The 24,751-nt window shown below is 40.6% G+C and overlaps 1 protein-coding gene across 1 annotated transcript in view; it reads right to left on the bottom strand.

Moving 5' to 3' along the window:
* Positions 1–24,751, bottom strand: part of BCAS4 (breast carcinoma amplified sequence 4) — a 63,108-nt gene that overhangs the window by 32,379 nt on the left and 5,978 nt on the right. The window contains exons 2-3 of the mRNA XM_020984275.2: positions 8,735–8,806; positions 2,995–3,096 (exon numbers count right to left, since the gene is read on the bottom strand). Of these exons, the coding sequence (XP_020839934.2) occupies positions 2,995–3,096; positions 8,735–8,806 (174 nt within the window). The remainder of the gene's footprint in view (positions 1–2,994; positions 3,097–8,734; positions 8,807–24,751) is intronic.

Genomic DNA, 24,751 nt, shown 5'->3' with positions numbered 1-24,751 from the left:
GGGGTTGGGTATTGCTCTATTGGGGAAATACTGGAGAACTTTACAGGATTAAGAATCCCTTAAATTACTTAAATATAGTAAGTTGAATTACTGTAGATGAGGAAACAGACACTAAGAGGTGAGACAACTTGCTAAAATTCATATAGCTAGGATTGAACCCAGGAGTCCTGACTTGATGGCCTGTAAGTTTCTTTCAAGTTCTAAACATGATCCTATGACTCCAAGTTGAATGTTCTTTCTGTCTACACTGTCATCCTCACTGACTACACTGTCTACATTGACTATATTGTCTCTCAAAGTAACCCCATCAATACACAAGAGGTGAATGGGGGAAGAGGGTAGCCAGAAGACACATAGCACTAGTCCCAGATGCTGTTCTACTTATCTGGGAGCATTCAAATCAAATCCATCTCTGAGCAGGTTGGCAACAGATGTTAAACTAATTCCCTCAAGTAGCAGCCCAGCTACTGCCAAGAACAATTTACACATGTTTAGTGTCCAGAGAATCTCAAAGCACTTTACAGAACCCTGAAGAGGAATCCTTGATGGCATGTAGCCATAGAAATGGGTTCAATGATCACTGGCTTCCCAACTAACCCACCTTCTCCTCAGGGACTCCTTAGGTTCCCTCACACCATCGAGAATCTAAACATTAGCTGATTTCTTCATCTCCAAGAAGTCCTATCACTGTGTCTGGGAGAATCTATCCTACCCCCTCACTACATTTAAAGCAGTAAGGCTATGATAAATATCCCAAGTTAACTCTGGTGCTGGTTTAGTGAGGCAGGGTGGACAACTGTTTCAGAGCTGAGAGACCTTAGTTCAAATATCAATTCAGACTCTTCATGGCTGGGTAACCATGGGTAAATCATTTAACTTCTCTGAGACTTGGTTTCCTCCTCTGTTAAATAGAGGTGATAATACTTAATACTTAATTCAGGAAAACTGCCATGAGAAAATCATTTTTTAAATCTGAATGGGCTATAAAAATGTGTTATTTTGATTTAGTTTGGGGGGTTGGGCCTCCACTAAATAAGGATAACTCTGATGATCTCATTGTGGTTTAGAGGTGACCCTGCTTCTTGATAGCTGTTCCAGGATGAATACAAGTTCTAGCATGTTCTACCATGTTGGAAAGCCTTTGGGTAAGGACATGGTGATAGAATACAGGTCTATCATCTAGAGACAAGCCTAATATAAGTTGGAAATCAGATCGTTTTCAGGCTGATGAAATTCTTGGGCATAACAGTTCTGTAAGCAACTAAGCTTTGTAGGAGTTGCAGTCTGTGTCAGTGGAAGTAGTATATATCCTGAAGAACTCATAGATGCTTGAAGTACTTAAAGTAATTTGGATGTGGGCAGGATTCAAGAGGGGCAGGGAGTTTTACAAGCCAAGTCCAGGCTCCTGTAACTGCCTGCAAGATCACCTTACCAAAAAAAAGAGGCTTTGTTATTGGTTCCAACTAAAATCACACAGGTCACAAGGATTTTTCTATGTTGGAATTGTAAGACAGGATTCAGGAAGTATATAGGCCAAGGTCAAGAATCAAGCATCAATCAGACAGGATCAGACAGGCTGGGGCTGATGACCTTGTGGGCCCCTGCCTCTGCTCAGACTTGCCTTAGCTCATTCCCAGATGTAAGGGAAGGAGTTAAGACAGGAGCTCTTTCGTCTCTCCAATGGAAAGGGAAAAAATGGCCCAAGCTAGTCCAGGGAGCAGTGCATAGAAGTCAGCTTCATCCAAGCTGGGAACATCATTCCATGCAAAGGGAGTAATGACAGGATTTCAGTTTTAGGGCTGGAAAAAACCAGACAGAGAATAGGAAGAAGAAGCTATAAACCTTTGCTTTTTCCCTTTTCAAAAACTCCATTAACCAAAATTAAAATTAATCAGCTATTTTTATGTCAACCTTTTTTTTTTTTTAACACTATTCACTCCTGGCTTTCAGCTGACTCTGCTTCCTAATGTATATCTGGTTCACACTCACAGACTCTCTTACAGGAGTCCCAAAAGACAGAAATAGTCAATGTTGGAGGAGTTGTAAAAAGACAGACACACTAATCATATGCATTGTTGGTGGAGTTGTGAATTGGAACCACTGGAAAGCAGTTTGGAATCATGCAAAGAAAGTAACCAAAATGTTCATACCCTTTGACCCAGAGATTCCACTGTGAGGCATATACTCCCAAGGAGCTAACTGACAAAAAGAAAGGCTCCAGAAACACCAAGTGTTTATAACAACACTTTTTAACAAAAAACTGGAAACAAAGTAGATGTCCATTGATGGGAGAATGGCTAAACAAATTGTGGTGCCTGAATGTAATCTTTAAGATACATTTTAAAAAGGAAATGATAAACATAATAAAGCATGAAAAGACTTATATGAATTGATACCAAATGAAGTAAGCAGAGCCAGGAAAACGATATACACAACTATAGCAGTGTAAATGTAAAGAATAATAATCACAAAAGTTGGAATTGGATGTTGCAAAATTATAAAGAATAAGTTTGGTTCCAAAGAAGATATATGAGAAAACACCTCTCCCTCCGCTCTTTTGCAGAGATGATACATTTACCTGTGGGGAGAAATGCAGATAATGTCAGAATTTTTTCAGTGTTTTGGTTGGTTTTGCTGATTTTTTTTCCTCTTGGAAATAATTCTTTGTTTTATATATATATACATATATATATATATATATATATATATATATATGTATATATACACACACACACACACATATATTCTAAGAGTAAGGAGGAGGGACACGGGAAATGTAGATGATATAAACTATATTAATAATATTTCAGAAGGAAGGAAGGGACAGAGAGAGAAGGACAAAAAATGTTCTGGTTATTCAGGTCTAGCATAACAATCTAGACCCCCAACCAACCCACAACCCAACACCTTCTCCTCTGAGAAAGAAGGCAAAAGAACATCCCCACCCCAACCTCCATTTGATTTTCAAACACCTTCACTATCAACATGACAAACCTCTAATTTATCCACTTTGGTGTATATGCCACTCATCTCCATCACTTTGGCTTTAACGAGGGGAATATTTTCATCCAGAATCTGCGACGTGTCATTCCTGATCTGTATGAGACAAAGCAGCCCATCAGGGCAGAGGGTTCTCTCTCTGTGGCCCTGCTTCCTATTCCATATACCTTGTTTTCCTCCTTGAAGGGGAATGGATTGTGAGGAGACAATAGAGGAGGTTCATTCTCATCGGTGACATAAAGTGACTGCTGTGATCTGTGACTTGCTGGCATATCAGCGCATTATGGTGTATTGTGACACCTTACTAACTTCATCAGGGACAGAAATTAACCCAAACTAAAGGGGGGGGGAAGGATTGGAACATGGTAATTTTCTCAAATCCAAACCCAACCCAAATATAAATTAGTTACTTAGAGACCAAATAATTTTTCTCACCTCTCTCCTCTCCAATCCTAACCAACCAATCAGATGTATTTCCTAATAAGCACAGAACATGAAAATAATGTGTCAAAGTTAGACTCAGCCAGTACTTCTTTCCTTAACTATCAACCAAGTTCTGTGCTGTGGTGGGCATACAAGGAAATATAAGAGTATAATGGATAGAGTGCTAGATTCGAATTAAGAAGAGGAGTTAAAATCCTTCCTCTGAAACTTAATGGCTGTGTGACCTTGGGCAAGTTATTTAATCTGAGTCTCAATTTCTTCATCTGTAAAATGAGGGGTTGAACCAGATGGCCAGCTCTAAATCTATGATGCTATAATCTGCACTTGAGTCCTGGCTGCACCACTTACTATCTGGGTGAATTTGGATCAGTCTTTTCACCTCTTTAGGTCCACTTCCTCCTCTATAAAATTAGGGGTTAGTCTCAACACTCTCTAAGGGCTCTTCAGGCTCTGACGTTATATGTTATATGTTCTAAGATCTCTTCCAGCTCTGACATTCTAGGATAATCTTCTGGGTGCCATTCTGGTGGAGGATTGGGGGAGCGGAGAGGTGTGCTTGTGAATAGGTACAGGTCATGGCACCTGTGGCCTCTTCAAGGCGAGATTGCCAGCAGATTGGAAATGTACAGTTGTCCATCTTCCCTAACATTCCCTTCCCATTACCCTCTGCTCCTTCCTTATTTGGAGAGCTGCTCTTCCCCACCCCCAATACCTTGCTCTCATTGGCCAGAAACCAAAAAGGACTCTCATGCTCCCAGAGTTTGAAAAAGGGTCTGAGAAACATCAAACTGAGACCCAGAGTGGAAAACCAAGTGAGCAATTACGGGTACACCTGCTTCAGGGGAGGTGGGTGGGGGGAACTGGGCCAATTTCTCGGGCTCATTATGTCTGATAGGAAACCAGATCAAGCGGTGGGAGGGACCATCAAAAGGGAACCAGTGCCTCACTGCTGTGCTTCAAAGAAGGTTATTTTTGTTAAACCAAAATGGAGTGAATGGAAAGAGACAAACAGCTGGGGGGACCTCAGCTCTGGATTTTGTCCTAGGTTGAACCTGCCTATTCCCCTCAACTCCTGAGAAGGGCTGAGCTTCAAAACCCTGATTGCTGTGGCCTTGGTGGGATATCAATCTCTTTCCCCACCCACCCCCTCTCCAACACCTCCTGACTGTCCCCTGGCCCACAGAGAATAGCCAAATGCCCACTACCCCTTTTTGCAGGGTCCATTTCTGGAGAGAATCCCACCGCAAGGCAGAAGCCAACCAGGGAAAGAATTATTCAGTGCAACAAAGAGTAGAAAATTATCATTGCTACAAGGTCAGAGTGTCAGTGGAACAAGCCCAGATCTTTCTCTCACCCTTTCCCCCTACCTTTTAATCTTTTCAGAGACAGAAAAGAAAAAGGGAAAAAAATGTGGCACAAGATTCAGGCTGTTAGCTTTGTGGAACAAAAGACTAAGAAAGAAATGCTTAGAATTGTACAGCCTGGGACAGAAGAGGAGAAGGGGCTTCTCTAATGAGGTAGAAACCCCGTATTATGCTGGGAATTCCTGGGGAAAGCACCTTCAGTTTGGTAACTTAAAGGCAACATGGTATACTAACTGGGACATTGAGAAAACCTAAGTTTGAGCCCCAGCTCAAATCTCTGTGTCTGAGAGCAGGTAATTTTACATCCTTGAACTCTTAGGTTCCTCATCTACAAAATGGAGACAGTATTTGCATGCTCTGTTTCCATAACTGCTTTGAAGAAAGTTCTTTGCAGAGTATAAAGGTTCATTTAAAAGTGAATTGTTCTTATTGAGGAAGACCCTAACCAGAGACTAAGAGTAGAAGCAAAGGGATATCAGGATAGGAATTCAAAAGCTTCCCATAAGAATTCACAGGGCCCAGCCCCCGAGTACAACCTAGCCGACCCAGTTGCCTTAGGCTACTACGCTCCCATCTTCTCAAAGCTGCGCTCCAGAAATTAGAGGTGTGGGCAATGGGTGCTGAGGTCAAATGCAGGTCCACCCCTGAGAAGCAAGGAATATCCTCAGCGATTCAGGGCCCCAGGGAAGAAAAGCAAGACACACTTGGCCCAAGAAAGAGAGGTACTACCAAGTGCAGCTGCTGGACTAGAGCCAGGGAGAACTTTTCTGCCACTATTTACAGGGAGGAACACAGGCTCCCTCGAGAAAGGCGGGATTCAGGCTGCTGAGAGAGGGCCCTCACCCTGAACTGCTCCAGGGAAAATGGTGGGCTTTAAGCTGTTGGGAGCTCTGAGAAGTAACGCAGGCTGTTCTGGACCCTACACATCACCAAGTTTTGGCAATTCTTACCAGTGAGGTTACTCATTTCTACCTACCTATGGTCCCCAGCTCCATTCTCAACACACACACATTCACAGAACCAATGTCTCTACAAGTGAGACAGCTATTGGTCTCTCCTTCTGTGATGACATTATTCACTATTGTTGCTGAGAACGTTTTTCCTTTATCACAGCCTTGTAAGGTAAGCAGAAAAAGTTATTCTCATTTTAAAGATGAGGAAACAGAGACTCAGAAAAATTAGGTGCCTCACCTAAGGACACACAGCTGGTAAGCAGCAGACCTATGATTAGAACCCAAGACTCCTGATCCCAAATCCAGGGTTCTGGCCAATAAATGAAGATGTAAAGGAAGCCCTTACATGTGTATAGCCCTTTGCAGCTTATACAGTATAACCATAACCTTACAGTTTATAAAGTGTTTTCACACATATCACCTTCAACAACCCCTAAATTATGGCCAAATTAAATTATTCACTGTTTCTTTAATTACTCCTGCACTTTTTCACCTCTATACCTTTGCCAGTGCTGTTCCCTATACTTGGAGTATCCTCTCTACCCTCCATCCCTCTTGATGTCTGCTCTATCAAGGTCCACATGCTACTTTGTTATTTCAATTTAAATCAATAGAACATATTTATTATGCGTATGCTTGAGGAAGATAAGAAATAGTCCCTGCCCCTACGGGAGTTTATCCAGGTGGAGCTGACATAAATATAGATAACTCTAATATATATCATCTGACACCTTACATGAAACTTCCCCTGATCTTCCAGTTAGGTACAATCTCTCTGTCTCCTCTGATCTCCTAGGACTTTGTAGTCTGTTTATATTCCTCATACTCTTATCATAGTTAAAATCAGAGGACATATCTGGTCATCTGCCTGTTTTTGCATGGTCCATAAGCTAAGAATTGTTTTTACACATATAAATAAATTATATTACATTACCTAGGTCTATGTCTTTACCCTTCTATTTGACTAAGCCTCTTGAGGTCAGCGACCATCTTTTTGCTTGTTTCTCTGTTTCCCTTAGCGACTAACACAAGGTTTTTGTACAAAACAGTCACAAATGTTTGTGGAATGGGATCAGATGCACTGGGCTGGTCAAGCAACAGCAGGCAGGATACACTTGTCATTTTATCCAGGCATAGCAGAACTCTGGGTATGTAACTCTGTGTATGTTCATGAGCATTATGTATCACATAGGACACAAAGTGATAAAAAATTAAATTACCTACAGTGGCAGAGTAATATAGTGTGAAGAGCATGCTCTGTCATTTACCAGCTATGTGACCCTGGGCAAGGGACGAAGCCTCTCTGAGCCTGCCTGTTTTTGTATCTGTTACATGGGGAATTATAATGCTTACACTATCTACCCCCCCAAGAGTAGTTGTAGGATTGTGATGGGGAAAGCCTTGGAGCATTATAGAAACATGAACTAGGACAGACATATTTCTGTTTCCAGCCTCTGAATTAAGAGATGAAGCTCCAAGGTTCTAGCAGCGATTGTTATCATCTACCTACGTGGGTATGATACTTCCTACAGCAAGAAGGCTTGAAACTCTGCAGGAGAGGTTAAATGGGTCACCTCTATGAAAGCTGACTCCTAGCTCCTGCCTGAGTCCCACTCTGAACAGGAGTATTGAAGAAGGCTACAGCCCTCCCAGAAGATAGTCACCATTCCTGCAGAACTGTCAGAGCCACAGAAGCATCAGCCATGAAGAATGGTGATGATGATCCCACACAATGCATCACTGAACAGAATACTCTGAAGACCAGGTGGAAAGTCTAAAATCTAAGCTTTTTAGAGTCTCTGGCCGTCCAGGCTATGCTCTGAGCCCCTCCTCATCTAGCAAGAATCCAGCCCTAAAGGATGTTGGGATGGGAAAACGAGATTCTTTGAGAAAGTGACCTGGAATATAATTGAATCCTAGAATCATAGAGTTGGGAAGGCTCTCAGAGCTGGAATATGAGAGCTGGGAAAGTCCTCAGAACATAGAAAGTCAGCTGGAAGGACTTCAAAAGAAAGAATGTCTGGGAGAGATATAACAGCATAGAATGTCAGAACTGGGAGGAGCCTTGGAACACAAAATGTCAGAGCTGGGAGGAGCCTTGGAGCACAGAATGGCAGAATTGGGAGAGACCTTGGAACATAGAAAGTCAGAGCTGGGAAGGACCATAGAACATAGAATATCTGAGGAATAGAAGGTAGAAATTGGAATGTTGGATACAGAAAGGGCCTTAGGGACCATCAAGTCTAACTGCCTTACTTTACAAAGAAGGAAACTGAGCTGTAAGAAAGAAGAAGTAGCTTTTCAAGGTCACACAGAAAATGAGTGATAGGCAGAGACAAGCCAGAGTCCAGGTCTTCTGGCTTCCAGCAAAGTCCTCCAGGGACCAACCTTTGCAGCTCAAAGGCAAATCCTTCATAGGATAAATGCAATCCTCCTACAGCCATGGGGGTTCTCATTCTGCCTTTGTACTAACAAAAAAGAGTAGAAACCAGTCAGGTGGGGGCCTCAGGGCGAAAACAGGTTCAAGGCAGAATGCTACCCACAAGGACACTTCCCCTGGGCCTCAGCATGCTGAAGCCCTTTTGAGGCTTCCTAGATGTTTGTGCAGTGAGCTGCCTGGAACCAGAGGAGAGTTAAATATAGTATTTCCATCCCCACCGTACATCTTCCCGCAGACGTGCCCGAGAGTGCCACCTTGTGGCTTGGTCTGCGATCCTCTGTGTAATAAGACCATCTCAGGGGAAGGGAGTTATCAAGATGGCCGCCTCAGGAAATACTTAGAAGGGTGTGAGAGTGGGGAGTGTGTGTGTGTGTGTGTGTGTGTGTGTGTGTGTGTGTTCCCTCTCCACTGCCGGCTGCTGCCCCACTCGTCTGGTTGCTAAATCACTGGCAACATGGCCTCCCTAGAAAGCTCCCGGAAGGAGTTTCCTGGCCTGGGCCTAAGCTGAGCCCTGCAGGCAGAGAAGCACCTACCATGTCAGTCAGGCCACAGAACTCCTCCAGCCTGAGGAGCATGTCTTCAATGGTGGCTTCCACTTCCTTCACCTGGAAGGGAAAGAACAGCCCAGAGGATTAGTTATACTGGGCAGAAGGAAGACAAAAAACCCATTCAGAAAAACTTTTTTTTTTAAGGGAAAGTGATATAAGGATGGCCCTGTACAGCAAAGAATAACAGGATTTTGGATCAAAGGACCTGAATTTAAATCCGCAGTGTGACCTTGGGTGATTCACTTTGCCTTTGGTTCCCTCCTTTGTGAAATGAGAGGGCTAGACCAAATAATCTCAAAATTCCTTTCTAGATTGGATATTTTTGTCCTCTAAAAGCTCTTCCATCTCTAAATTCTGTGATCCTTCTGGAAGTCCTTTAGGTTTTTTTGTTTGTTTTGTTTTGGTTGTTGTTTTTCCTTTTAGTGAGGCAATTGAGATTAAGTGATTTGCCCAGAGTCACACAGCTAGGACCTATTATGTGTCTGAGGCCACATTTGAACTCATGTCCTCCTGACTCCAGGGCTGGTGCTCTATCCACTGCTCTCTTTTGGTTTGTTTTTTTTTTTTTACAACCAAATGATTAAGGCAGGTCTAGAAGGAAAAAAAAAAAGACTGATCATGAACCACTGCTAGACCAATTCATACAATAATAATGATGGATGACAATAATCAGATCTCTAATTTTATTTTTTTTTGTAAGCTTTAAGGCTCACAAAGCACTTTCCTCACAAGAACCTTGAGTCACTGGTAGTGCAAATATTATTGTCCCTATTTTCAGATGAAGAAACTGAGGGTCAGAGAGGAGGAATGATTCACCCAAGATCACACACCTACTAAGTGGAAGAACTGAAATGGATGTTAGCATCTGGACTAACCCCCTTATTTGACTCAGGGCCAGAAGGAAGAAGTAACTTGCCCAAGGTCAAACATCTCCTGCTGCTTTCTAGACTGCTGCTCTAGGACTCAGCCACTGGAATATTAGGATTTCTGTGTAGGTAGCTGGTGCAGTTTTTCCTAGCCATCCCTGTCCATCCCCAGCCCCAACCTGTGGAAAATTTCCACTTTTCCCATCCATCTTTCCATGGGGAATTGACACTACTCACATTTATACATCTGGGTACTTTCAGACCAAGGGGTAATGGTATAAAGACAGAAAAAAAAACCCTGCTCAGAAACATCTTTGGGGCTGAAATATAAATAGTACAAAGTGAATATAAAACTCTCAAAGCTCTGTCACAGCTGGAGTTATTTCTGTGGGTAAATCGGGTGTGGGGGGAGGAATAAAAACCATATTAATGGTTCCTGGGGAAGTGGAAAATGTGCAGGAAACACTCTTTTCTCCCTCTCCTCTCTCCCCCCCAACAAAACAAAAACAAAAACACCACTAACACAGAGAAAAGTGTTTTCAAAACACTGAGGAGAAGAGCTGCCTCATCAGTGGCCAGGGCAGCAGCTAAAGGAAGCCTGGGCTAATTCTTTCCATTCATCCGAGGAAAGCCAGGTGAGATGTAATGGTTTCACTGAGGAGCTATGAGGAATCTGAACATTCTCTGCAGAGAACTTGCTCATGCCCAAGGAAACTGAGGGTGAGCTAAATTTCTGTTCTGGGAAAGTCAGCTAGACAACACTGGCAATCTCAGCCTCAGTTTCCACATCTGCCAAATGAGGTAGACACTAGATGATGTCTAATGTCTCTTCTGGCTCTGTTTATGAGTCTATTAGCCTGAATAAAACATAAGGAAAGCAGATCTGTGTGTCCCACCCTGCACCCCCAAAGAGAAAGAAAATAATATAACACATTCAAAAGCCACATAGAAATAAAATTACTTTTGGAATGTCTATACCACAGGTGACAAAACAAATATGTTGCCCACAATACTCTTTGTGTAGAAAAACCATTAAAATGTAATTGGGAAATATTTAATAAAATAAGCAAAAATGCAATAGAACATAGGTAACATATTTTTTTAAATATGTGGCCCACAGGGATCCTATGTACAGTTTGGTGGCCCCATTTCTATTTGAGTTTGACACCTCCAGTGTAAATCATTGCTTCCTTTCATTAGTACATATAATTGTGTAGATTAGGTCCCCCAGACAAGATAAACTAATTATTTTTTCCTGAAATATATTCTCTATTACAGTCTTGCAAATGAGACAGCCATGTTGTCCAGGCCACACATATTTTCAATCAGCCTGCTATCTTCATCACAGGCAGGGAAAAATGGATGACTTCAAGTGTTCCCAGGTATAAATTCTTACTCACCTTGGGAGGTCCAGTGTCTACTTTTAATATGAATAACAATAGACTTTATTTACAGCCGTTATCTCACTGGAGCCTTGTTATGTTTCATCTAGTTCTATCCTCTTCTTTTTACATGTTTAGAAACTGAAGCCTGGGGAGGTTAAATGATTTGCACAAGGTCACACAGAGGCAAGAGGTCATGTCAGAGGTACAATTTGAATTCAGGTCCTTTAACTCTCCACTATATTATAATGTCTTCCAAAATTGGCATTATTATCCCCATCTGATAGATGAGAAAACTGAGTCTTAGAGAGGATCAATTCAATTCAACATTTAGTTGAATTGATAATGAATGAATTATGTGTGAGGCATTAAGTACTAAGGATATAAATACAAAAAAATGAAATAGACCCTGCCCTCCAAGAGGTTACATTCTACTGGAAGGATATAATGTGTATACAGATAAGTAAATACAAAATATATACAATGTAGTACAAAGTAACTTAAGGAGATCCGGTGCTATCAACTGAAGGGATCAGAAATGTAAGGGGCAGCTAATAAATGGCAAAGTTAAAAACTAAAATTCATCTTCTGTCTCAGATCAGTGCTCCCTCCCATGACAACCATGAAAACTGTCAAGGCTGTTCTTAGAAAGTCAAGACTTCAGTTTCCTCATCTATAAAACAAAGGGGTTGGGCTACACTAGATGATTTTTAAAGTTCTTCCCAGCATTGACATTCTCTGAGTCTGCCTCTCATGAGTTACAAAATGGTCGTTTTTCTTTGTGAATAATTAATTTCAACTTATCTTTCACATTTCTCCTTCTCCTTAGGGGCAAGAATGTAGCCTTTCACACTAAACACAATAGAAAATGTGATTTAAGAGCCACGCCCAGCCTGAAGGACAGGACAACTGGGCCTAGAGTCCAGAGGAACCTTGTTCTAGGCCTAACTTGGTTCCTGGATCATTCTATAGCCTTGAACAAGTCACCAGCCATCTCTTTTCTTTGGTTTCCCCGTGTCTGTGAAATAGGAAGGTCAGTTTCTACATACTTTTACAACATAGGCAAAGAGATGGTGAGTTAAATCTTGAGAGAAAAGATTGAAGGTTTTCTTTTTTCTTTCTTTTTTTTAATTCTAAACTTAAACACTAAAAAGGAGACTTTCAAAATACACAGAACACAAAAGGAGGATAGTATAAGAAACTGTGACTCTCCATTTCATGCTAATTGCTTTTAAATATATATACATTATATATAATAAATTTCATACATTACTTTCTTTTTAAAATAATATTTTATTTTCCTCAATTACCTTTAAAAACAATTTTAACATTCATTTAAAAAATTTTTGAATTCCAAATTCTCTCCCTCCATCTCTCCTCTCTTTCTGAGACTGCAAGCAAATTAATATAGGTTATACATGTACAATCATGCAAAACATATTTCCATATTATTCACATATATTGCCTTCAAAACTATCCTGCTATTCTATGCTTCTTTCTGAACTTCTTTCTTTTCTCTCAGTGCATTTTTTAAAAATGTTTCAATAGCCCTCTTTTCGGGGGCATCACTATTTCTAACTACTCACTCAATTAAAAAATAAAGAAGAAGAAAAAAAATGTAACAAATAAGCACAGTCAAACAAAATGAATCCATAGAGTGGCCATGACCAAAAACATATGCCTCTTTCTGCACCATGAGTCTATCATCTGTGAGGAGAAGGGTAATATGTTTCATCATAGGTCCTCTGGAGGGGTCATTGTATTGATCAGACTTCTTCAATCTTTCAAAATTATTTTTCTTTACAATATTGTTGTTATTGTATAAATTGTTCTCCTGGTTCTATTTACTTCATTCTGCATCAGTTCATACTACCCAAAAATTCTCTGAAGTCATCTCTTTCATCATTTCTTACAACACAATAACATTCCATTACATTCATACATCACCATTTGGTTTAGCCATCCACCAATTGGTTCGCACCTCTATTAGATTCTAATTCTGAAGGGTTTTTTCCTTCCTTTTAATTCCACCTTCAGGATCAAGAAGTTAGTTTTCCTTGTGACTACCACCCCCTAGTAATCGTGTTCCCTCTTAACATCCTTTCTCCCCCTCCCACATATTCCCCTAGCTCCTCAAGACTGGAAGTTTTCAATGTCCACTTGTCAGAATGTTGTAGAAGAGATTCCTGCTGAGAAATAGATCAATGGAGATGACTAATGAGATCCCTTCCAACTCCAAGATTTTGACCCTTTGTCTTTCATTTTTGCATTCCCAAAGCCAAGCACAGGACCTTTTACATATCATTAGTATAAGTATCAACAAAGTCAAAGGTACTGCCATCTTTCCCATTTCTTGGGTTCATGCTTATAGCTTACTTCAGTTCCTCATTCTTCCTCATCTCATATATCCCATCAGTTACCAAATCTTGCCATTGCTACCTTCACATCTCACATCTGACTCCTCTCCACTCATGCATCTACTATCTTAGGTCCTCATCACCTCTCTTTCCCCAGTTTATTTTAACAACCTCTAATTAAACTCCCTGCCTCAAGTCTCTCACCACTCCAGTCTATTCTACATACTAGGGCCAAAGTAATTTTACTTAAGCACAGATCTTACCATGAGACTCCTCAACTCAATCAACTCCAGTGGTTTCCTATTGCCTCTAGGATAAAATATAAACTCCTCTGTTTAGCAACAAAAGCCCTATACAACCTGGTCCCAATCTATTTTTCCAGTTTCAATGGGCATTACTTCCCCTCCCTTATTCTATAATGTAGCCAGATAGGCCTCTCTGTTCCTCAGACTCGACACTCCATTTCCCATCTCTGTATCTTTGTCGTGGCCATCCCACATTCCTCCTTATCTCCCCCTCAAAGACTCCTTCTCTTCCTTTAAGATGAAGCCCACACACCATCTTATGCCTTCCCAATTCCTTCAACTGCTAGCATTCTTCCTCCAAAACTACCTTGTATTTAACTTTGTATAACTTTGTTTTTTATTTGCTTTGTATTTAAGCTATATACATACATGTTAATATATACTTGTCTCTCCCATTAAAATCGAAGTTCGTTGAGAGGAGGCATTGTTTATTCTTGGTACTTGCATCCCTAGCACTAGCACAGTGCCTGCCATACAGAAGGTACTTAATAAATACTTGCTGATTGATTGCTGAGCCCTGTCCTAGGTGTAGGAGGAGATAAAGAATGGATAGGATCAGAGATTACCTTAAAGGTCATCTAGTCTAACGCTTTCCTTTTACAAATGAGGAAACTGAGGTGCAGAGAGGTAAACTCACTTGCCTAAGGACACACAGCTAGAGAGGCAGCGCTACAGTTCTTCATGTCTTCTAATTTAACAAAAGCACCAAAACAGGAGAGGACAATTCACATCCAGAGTACAGAGAATTATCCAGTTTTGCTAGAATGTAGTGTAAGGAAGGAAGCAATATGAAATGAGATAGAAAATATATGGGGTGTTCCAGGTAATCAAGACCCTTGAATGCCAGTCAGAAGCTGAACTTTATTTGAGAGGCAACAGGGAGCCACTAAGGATTTGAAAAACAAACAAACCAGAATTATATGACTAGATTTATGTAGAAGAAAGTTTACTCTGGCAGCAATATGAGTGGAAAATTGAAGGCAGGGTGAAATAGGGCACAGATAAGAGGTAGGAAGGCCTCTAAATTTAATGTATTCTATTTCCCCCCCCCAATTGTATGTTAAAAGAATTTTTAACATTTTTTAAAAGTTTTGGGTTCCAAATTCTATCCTTCTTTCCATCTCCTCCCCCCTATCTGAGATAGTAAGCAATCAAATATAGATCAAAGAAAGCCTTTAAAGAGGATATTGAGAAAGTCCAGGTAGGTGATGTTAGGGATCTGAACTAGGGTGGTGACAGTGAGAAGAAAGAGTAGGGTACATGTAAAGAGATGGAATCATCAGGATCCAGGAAGTGACTGGATGTCAGAGAAGAGGAAAGGGAAAATTAGAGATTATCCTGAGAGGAAGGCTTGCATAGTTGATATGTACTGCACTTTGGCTCAGAAAGATCTGGGTTCACATCCCATTTCAGACATATTAGCTGTGTGACCACAGGGAAGTCACTTAATCTCTCTGAGCCTTGGTTGCCTCATTTGTAAAAGGGTTACTAACGTCTGCTGAACCTACCTCAAAGGGTTGTTATGAAGCACAAATGAGATTTATATAAATAGATGTGTGTATATATATATATATACACACATATATATCTTTGTAAACTTTAAAGTACTTTATAAATGGCTGTTACTCTAAGATTGTAAAAATGGAAGACCAAGTGAATGGTTGTCACAATTAGAAAGAGTACAGTCATGAATGAAATTGATTTGGTACATGTTGAATATGACATGCCAGTGGTATAACCAAGTGGACAGTGTCCCAGAGACAGTTGAAGATGTAGATCTGGAGCTCAGAAGAAAAGTCAGGATTAGAAACATAAATGTGGGAGTCATCTACATGGAGGTGGTAGTTGAATCCACAGGAATGAATGAGACAGGCAAGGGAGAGAATGCAGAGTGAGAAAATAAAAGGACAGGGACAGCTAAATGGCGCAGTAGATAGAGCACCAGCCCTGGAATGCAGGAAGACCTGAGTTCAAATCGGACCTCAGACTCTTGACACTTACTAGCTGTATGACCCTGGGCAAGTCACTTCACCCCATTGCCTTGCTAAATAAATAAATGGACCAAGGACAAAGCTTTCGAGAACACTCACATTAAGGGGTAAGGAAGAAGACAAAGAGTTTGTGAAGGAAACAGAGAAAGAGTAATTGGTGAGCTAGGAGAACCACCAAGATGGCATAATATCTTGAATCCAAGAAAAGGGAGACTGTCTCTCTAGTCAATAGTGTCAAAAACTGAAGAGGTCAAGAAGAATGAGGACTGAAAAAATATATACATATGTAATAAATTTAAATATAAATATTTTATTATAACTTATATATTATATACAATGTATATATTTTATTTATACATTTTATTTTATATATTTGTATGCTATATTACATATAATATATTTATATTACATATAATTTATATATGTAATTATATATATATAATTTATATAATTATATATTATATAACTATAATTAATTTTATTAACTAATTAAAAATGAATTTAAATTTAAATATAAAACTATATAATTAGATTAAGCAATTCAGAGGTCAGTGACTATGGTAGAGAAAACAGTTTCTCCAAAGATGGATGGTTGGTTGGTAGGGGGAGGGGAGGAAACCCATTTGCAAGATGGTAACGAAAGTATGGATGTCGAGAAAGTGTAAGCATGATTCATAGACAACAATAATAGGAGAAAGATAGGAAACTATTGCTGGATGCATCCAGAGAAGGTTTTTTAGAACTGGGGGATTCTGAATATGTTTGCAGGCAGGTAAGAAGGAGCTAGTAGCATATAATGGCCTAGAGGCACAAAAGAGAAGGGATGTCTGATTAAGAAAGGTTTTGGAAGAATAGGATTAAGGTCACAGATAAAGAAATTATTTTAAATGATTAGTAAGAATAGATAAGAAAGAGGGAATGGAAGAAGGAATGTGAGGAACCTATATAAGATAGTCTTAATCTTCTCAGTGAAATACAGACTATTCCAAAACTCTTTAGTGCAGTGTTAAGTTTTCTTAAAACTGCACAAAAACTTTCCGGTCTCCATATAGAAGACAACATCATTTCCTTTAATTCATCAGGGGCGGGGGAATGGTGGTGGAAGTAGGTTTCATAGAATCATAAAATCATAGAATCTTCCACTTGAAGGGACCTTAGAGGATATTGATGAGAAGAAGAAAAGGTTTGGAATAGTCTTTGTGAAGGACATAAAGCAGATAATAAAGATAGGTAAGAAGACTTGAGTAGAAGCAAGCATTCATCTAACCTACAATACCATGAATTTGTGATGGGTCAAATCAATTTGATTTCATAATGTTCTTCAGTGATGTTTAACAACTCTTAAGCAGGAACAGAGAGACTGTATGGGGAAGGTAACCCGGGGGTTCATAGGTCACAAGCACCTGAAGGTAAAGGGGGAGGGAGTGTCAAGTGGCAAACCATAGAATTAGGGCTGGGTGTGAAGCAAGAGAAGCTATAGTGGGAGAGAAAAACCAGAGAAGAATAGATAGTAGAGACCAAAAGTTATGATAAAAGTAAGTTTAGGGCAAGGGACAGGGTCGGAATAGACCTGTGATCTCACTGGTATAGGAAACTCTCAGATAAGGAACCTCTGCCCAGGAGCTCCACAGTCCCTCAGCAACTTAAAATCTAGGAGAGTTGCCTAAAATGATGGTGCCAAACTCAAGTAGAAATGGATTCCTGTGGGTTACACAGCTCCCAATTACATTTTCACCTGGTTCAGGCTGCACTTGGGAATTCTGTAGGCTATAGTTGGCCTGTGGGATAACTCTGACCTCTGGGAGGTTAAGTGACTTGCCAGGGTCAGAGAGCCAGCATATGTCAGAATTGGAACTTGAACTTAAGTCTTTCGGGTCCAAGGTCAGCTTTTCACTCACTCCTACACACTACACCATGATGCTTAAAAGAGTAGGTTTAGAATGGTAAAATGCAAGGTCCTTGAGAATTGAGGGGTTTTCAACGTTTTCAACTTTTGTATTCCCTGTATCTAGAACAGTGCCTGGAACGTAGAAAATATTTAATAAATATTTGTTGAATTGGGAAAAAAAAATTGTGAGTAAGAAAATGGTAGATGTATAAGGATGTGAGTTTGTGACCAGAGACTGTAATTTTAAAGTTCTAGACCTGGGAGGCAGCACAATTCCAAGAGATGGTCAGGTCTAAAGTATGGTTATGTCCATATGTGGTTGCAGTAAGGGTGGAGAAGGAAGAGACTGGAATTAAGGAGGATGATCCTAGGAACAGTGGGAGTGATCAGAATAGGATGAGAGTTCAGGAGTGAGTAGAATGGGTATGCCACTTGCAGTTGATAGGACTGAATACCCAGGACTGAAGAGGCAGCACAGTGAGAAAGCTACAGCATATACCCTCAGCATAACTAAACCAATGGAGGATTTGCAGAGTTTATCCCTCCACAGCCTATGAAAGAATTTAAAAGCTTGCTGCTATGTGATGTGTGTACATGAGATGGGCTGTGGGGGCTGACTGAAGAAGCAAGCCTTTGGATTTTGCTGTAAGTTTTCTGGTTCCTATAGGAGAGGTCCAGATATTTGGCCTTCCCAAGATCCCTTCTAAAGATCTAAAGATGAGTTGGTGAGGGGCAGGGGCCCTGATCCCCAAGACTCTGCTTGAAGATTGGATTGGCCCTAAGATGTTGCTGGGATTTGAGAAGTTTCAGTACTCCAGGCCTCCTGGGAATAGGGGAAAGGAGATTGCTAAGGGATTTCTTTTCCCCTCCCTCCCCCAGCTCTGCTTCTCTCTCCTCCTCTCCTCCTTTGACCTTACCACAGTCTATGTCTACATAGTAGATGCTTAATAAATATTGATTAAATTGAACTCATCTCTCAAACATTGAAGTCCCATATCTCCAACTACCTGCTCAAATGTCCATCTGGATGCCCCACAGGCATCCTAAATTCAACACATTCAAAACAGAACTCTCCCTTTCCTCCCTACTCTGTGTGTGTGTGTGTGTGTGTGTGTGTGTGTGTGTGTGTGCTAGCTATGATTGTTTTTATCACTACAACAATCTAGTCCAGGCCTTCATCATCTCTCACCTGGACTCACCTTGCCTCCAGCACTTAGCACAGTGCCTAGCAATAGGTGCTTAATAAATGTTTGTTGATTGGCTGACTATGTAAATAAATTCCTAATTGGTCTTCCTGCTGTACCTCTTCCTTCTCCCATCCATCTACTGAGCACCAAACATATTTCTAAAGCTCAGGCCTTGACCATGTCACTGTCTTGTTCAAAAACCTCCACTAGCTCTCTGTTGCATCTAAGATCAAATACAGACTCTTCAGATCGACTTTTAAAGCCCTTCACAACCTGGCTCCAGACCTCTCCTTCCAGGCTGATAAGCTGTCTTCCCCCTCACACACTGTGCACTCCAGCCAAAAGGACCTAGTTGGTGTTTTCCATGTACAACATCCCATCTCCCACCTGAGGCTTTGACAGAGACCATCACTGATGCCTGGAATGCATCCCAGCATCTGCCTCTTGAAACCCCTACCTCCCTTCGAGGCTCAAGTGTTGCCTCCTTCAAGAGGCTCTTCCTTATCCCCCTAATTGTATGTGCCCCTCCCTAATCTCTATATATTTAGTTTGTAAATATCCGGTATTTACTAATCTGTGATCATGTCGTATTCTCCGAGTAGAAAGTCAGCATGTTTTTTTTTAAACTGAGATTCTCTTCATTTTTAATTTGTAGCCCTAGTTCCTAGCATCATGCCTGGCACAAAGTGTCTAATAAATACTTAGTGATTGATTGAATTAAACCTCTATGAAGTACTCCAAGAAATGTGCTCTTTAAATCTGGTAAATATTACTGGTATGATATTAAGGCTTGGAAAGCACTTTTCCGACGAAACCTTTGATCTTCTGTCAAAGTTGCAGGCCTGACCAGGGGCTGACCCAGGCTGAGAGTTTTCCTCTAAAATATCATAAACAAGGGTAGTTCTTCCTTGTCTGGTTCTCCTACTAAAAACAATCCATCTCTCCTACAAAGATGGCATCAAAAGCCATAGACTTGGGGGGCAGAGAGGTCATAGCTTGTTAGAGAAGCCTGTGGACTCACTCCTTTCCAAGATCTTTAGAGTAATGCAGTAATTCATCTGTTTGGGATGGTTAAGGAAAAAAAAAAAGAATTGTTATATATAGAGGCAGAAGAATGGACTTGATGACCACTAAACACCCTTAAAACTTTAGGACTTTATAATTCCACAGATAAAATCTGACAATAACTTAGAAGCCCCAGAAATGAAGTCTCTTTTAATGAATTTCTTACTCCTGACAGTCCAATGCTTTTGGCAGCATGATCATTAGTCTCCTGGGGGGAAAAAATTAGATGAGTCTTCAAACTGCCCCCTCCAACTACAGTTACTTCCCCTTTACTTTCACTATCAAATTTCCCAAAATGAGTGTTTTATATATGTTGCGTCTGTTTCTTTTAAAAAATATTTTTATATTGACATAGTTTGTCTTGACACACTAGACACTTCCCAACAAATATCTGAACAACCTCCCCAAAAAGTACATTCCCTGGAAAAAAAAATTAGTTTATCCATTGCTGACAGAAAAAAGGGAAATGTTCTTTAAATTTAACAGTATGATACTAATATTAACTATTGTGTTTGGTCAGGGTTCTGTTGCCACTTAATATTTTCTCTGTTTACATTGGTGCAGTCATTGTACATAGTTCTCTTTTGTCTATTTTCTTCACTCTGCAGGAATTCCTAAGTCTTCCCATGTTTCTGTGAATTCTTCATAGTCATCATTTCTTACAGCCAAGTCATATTCCATTACGCTCATATGTACGCTCATTGCCCAACTGTCAGGTCCTTATTTTATTTCCAGGTTGTTGTTATCACAAATAATGCTGCTGTAAACATTTTTGTTCGTGAGGGTCTTTTTCTTGCTATCAAAAATCTCCTTGGGGTATAGCCGTGGTAGCAGAATCTCTGGGTCAAAGGGTACAAACAATTAAATAACTTTTCTTACTTAATTCCAAACCATTTGCAAGAACAGCTAAACCAATTTAGAGCCCCAGCAGCAGCTAATTAGCATGGCTATCATCCTAACACCTCTCCAACTGCTTTTTCACTTTTTCTCACCTTTGCTGCGCCACTCCCATTTACTCAGCACCCAGACCCTCTGTAATCCCCAGCAATCTGGCTTCTGTATGCAGCACACTATCCAGACCGTCCCCTGCCTCTATGACAGCTCCTCCAGTCTCCTTTGCTAACTCACCTTCCTCCTTCCTACTCCTTAACTCTGGACATTCCTACACATTTAGCCCTTAGCCTTCTGCTCTTCTCTCTTCCCTGTGTGCTAACAAGCATATCATAGGATCTCAGAATTAGAAGAAACTTAGGCACTATCTACTTCAACCCTTAACTAAACTTCTACAAAATGCATGACGTGGTTAGCTAGCCCTTGCTTAAAGGGATGAGGGGAACCCATAACTACCCAAGGCATCCCCTTCTGCTCTACTTGTTAGGAAGTTTGTCCTCACCTTGAACCAAAATCAATCTTTTTTGCACCTTCACCCCACTGTTCCTGGTCCCACTCTCAGTGATCAAGCAGTACAAATCTGATGCTTCTCCTATATTACAACCCTTTGGGTACTTGAAAATGGCGGTCATACCTTCTCTCCAGACTAAATATCAGCATTTCCATCAACTCTAAAGGTATTTCACCATCCTGGTCATTGTCCTCTAGATGTTCTCAAATTATCAATGTGCTTCCTTAAATGTGGTGACCAGGTAGGGACAGGAATTGGGCCTGCACCTGTGATTTTATTGGTGCAGAGATCTCTGACACAACGAAACTTCTGGCAATGTACACTGGCACTTTTTCTGCAACTGAAGTCTGAGACAGTTGCCTAGAATGCAAGTCTAGGGCTGCCCAGCATCATGCAGCCAATATTCGTCAGGGATAGGACTTGAACCCTGTCTCTAAGTCCAGCTTTCTATCCATTATGCCTCACTGGCCGTGATCATAGAGTGATTAGCACTGTATATGGTGATGGCCAAAACCAATCATAATATATATTCCTGACCAAGGAGGAGTCCAATGGGCTATCACCTACTTATTCCTCATGCCTCTCATGGTGCACTCAGCAATCAAATTGGGTTTTTTGGCTTCCATATCATAGTGTTGATTCATATGGGGCCCACTAAAATCCTTAGATGATTTTCACACAAACTGTGGTCTATCCAACTCTCTTATATCTGGTTACTTATGAATTTTGAACCCAAAAGTTGTACCCTCGTGTATTAAGTGGTAAGGTTGGCTCTAGGTCTTTAAGATGTAAAAACTGAAGCCCAGATAGACATTATTATTATGATTATTAATAATTCACATTTATACAATGCTTTAAGTTTTTCAAAGCACTTTCCTGGGGCAGCTAGGTGGCGCAGTGGATAGAGCACCGGCCCTGAAGCCAGGAGGACCTGAGTTCAGCTCCGGCCTCAGACCAAAACACTTGACACTTACTAGGTGTGTGACCCTGGGGAAGTCACTTAACCCCAATTGCCTTAAAAAAAAAAAAAAAGAAAAGCACTTTCCTCATAACAAACCTGTGATGTGGGCAAAACAAGGCTTAGTAATCCCCAATTTAAAGATGAGGCAACTGAGGCTCGCAAGTTAAATGCCTTACTCGTTGTCCCATGGCTATTAAGTTTCAGAGGAAAGATTAAGTGACTTTCCCAAGCATGAACAACAAACTGAGATAAGAATAAAAACTTTTTCCTTAGATATTCGAGTTCACTTTAGTTTTCATGAAAGTCAGAGGTTTATCAGAGGACCACAAATACTCAGAAGCCCTCCCTGTTTTCCTTCTGTAAGGTGAAACATAAGGTTGGGAATAATTCAAGTAAGACAGTTAACTTTGCAAAAGGCCTTCTTGATTCCTGTTTTTCTTGCCTCTACCTTAAAGTGTGAAAAAATGAGTTATTATTATCCCAACAACCCTAGCACTGACTCCTTCTCTGAGGTCATCAAGCTTCAGCATCTTTCCTGAAGAAATTCAGACCAGACTCAGGAAAAGGGTTTCCCTGAGTCTCTTTGGGAACTTCCATAGTTAAATGACTTTATTTCCCTTTGAGGTCTTCCCGTGTCCCCATAGTCTGTTTACCTTCTGATCCAGAAAATAAATTTGGAACAACTTTGAACGACTTGAGAATTCCAATTGGCATAATGACCAAACACAATTCCAGAGGCCTAATGATGAAGCATACTACCCACCTCCAGACAGAGAAGTAGTGGACTTGGTAAAGAGTGAGACCTATGTGTGTAGATGTGTATCCCTATATATACCTACACATATGTATGTATCAATGCATGTGTATTCACGTGTGTGCTGATATGTTTGTGTGTTCACATGCCCATGTACATACATATACGTGTATATACATGTATACACACACATATATGTATATATATAAAATCTCCAGATAGGCATAGGAATTGGAACCAGATTTGTGATTTCAGGGGTGTATGTGTGTATGTATGTATGTATGTTTATTGCAAGGACATCTGTATATATCCTCAAAATAAACATATATATCCTTCTAATAAACAGAATCCTTAAAATAAACATGTACAGTGAATCAAATCAAATTACTGAATTAGTAATGTCCAAATACATAAATACATATATGTGTGTATGTGCGTGTATATATGGGTATGTGTGTGTGTATAATTACTGCATTGGTGATATCCAAATACACACAGACTTTACCAATCAATAATTTGTTTTGATTTACTATGTATGTTTATTACAAGGATTTTCCTTTTCTTTTCCAATGGGAGGGGGGAGGGAGATGTAGGAGGGAGAAAAACACAAATTTTCATTTATCAAATATATATATATGATTAGATGTATATACAAAAAAGAAAAAAAAAGGAAAAAAATCAGTTTGGCATGAAGCAGGCCCTTGGGTAAGGGTTTCATAGATGTCCCAGGACCAGGATGTTCTGGTCATAACAGAAGCAGCTCACATTTCTTAAACATTAAAGATCTACAAAATACTTTTCTTCCCAACAACCCTGTAAGATGAGGAATTTAAGTATTATTATCCCTCTTTTACAGATGAAGCAACTGAGGCAGAGAGAAGAGAATGATTTGCCCTGGGTCACAAAACTAGTAAACAGGGTCAAGAGACTTGAGCACCAGCTAGGCCTTGAAGAAGCTCAGTGTGTTGAGCCCAAGGTCAGGGCTGTTTCCATTACACAGTGCCGCCTTTACACTGAAGCGTGGGGCCTGCCCACAGCATCTCTAGCTGCAGCTGGAGGGAGAGCAGCCCCAGACTCCGCCCCCAACTCCTGACCTATCAGCACAGAGTGAGAGGCCAAAGAACTCAGGCAGGAGGCAGCTGACAGAGACAGCCTGGCCTGCTCCCAGCAACATGAGCAAACCAGTTGGAGGAATCACAGCCCCCAGCAATGGGGGAAAAACAGGGAAAAAATGGCACCAAGTGAGGGGATGAGGAAGGCTTATTCTTCTAGCATGTGATTAGGATCATAGGCTTTAGAACTGGAAGGCACCTTAAAGAAAATAAATAGCGGACGAGCAACCTGGATCTCACAGAGGGGAACTGACTTGTTCAAAGCCACACAGCCAGTAAGTACCCAAGCTAGGGCTCAAACCCAAATCCTCAACTTCAGATCTAGTGCTGTGGAGACTAGGTCTAGACTAGATCACGTTCTCCTACAATTTACCAACCCCTCTTAGAAATGTAATGTCTTCTGTCATTTAGACGAGGATACAACTAAAAGAGTCATTAGTGGGTTAAGATCAACTTGGGGGAAGTTCTCTAACGAAGCACCCAAGCTATGCTTGACCCTGCATTCTTGTGCTTCGTTGTGAATGCTTTAGGATAAAAACATAGATGACATGTTTGTCCAGTTTGTAGGTGATACAAAGCTGGAAAGGACAGCTAAAACTTTGGATCATTCTGTTAGGATCCAAAAAGATCTCCACAGTCTAGAATAATGGGCTAAAAAATAAGATAGGATTTAATAGAGAGAAACTTGGTGGCTCAGTGGATAGAGCATTGGGCCTAGAGTAAGGAAAACAT

The sequence above is a fragment of the Phascolarctos cinereus genome, unplaced genomic scaffold (assembly GCF_003287225.1).
Source record: "Phascolarctos cinereus isolate Bilbo 61053 unplaced genomic scaffold, phaCin_HiC Scaffold_2;HRSCAF=192, whole genome shotgun sequence".
NCBI lineage: Eukaryota > Metazoa > Chordata > Mammalia > Diprotodontia > Phascolarctidae > Phascolarctos > Phascolarctos cinereus.
The sequence above is the reverse complement of the archived record's forward strand: the minus strand, read 5'-3'. Positions and strand labels throughout refer to the sequence as shown.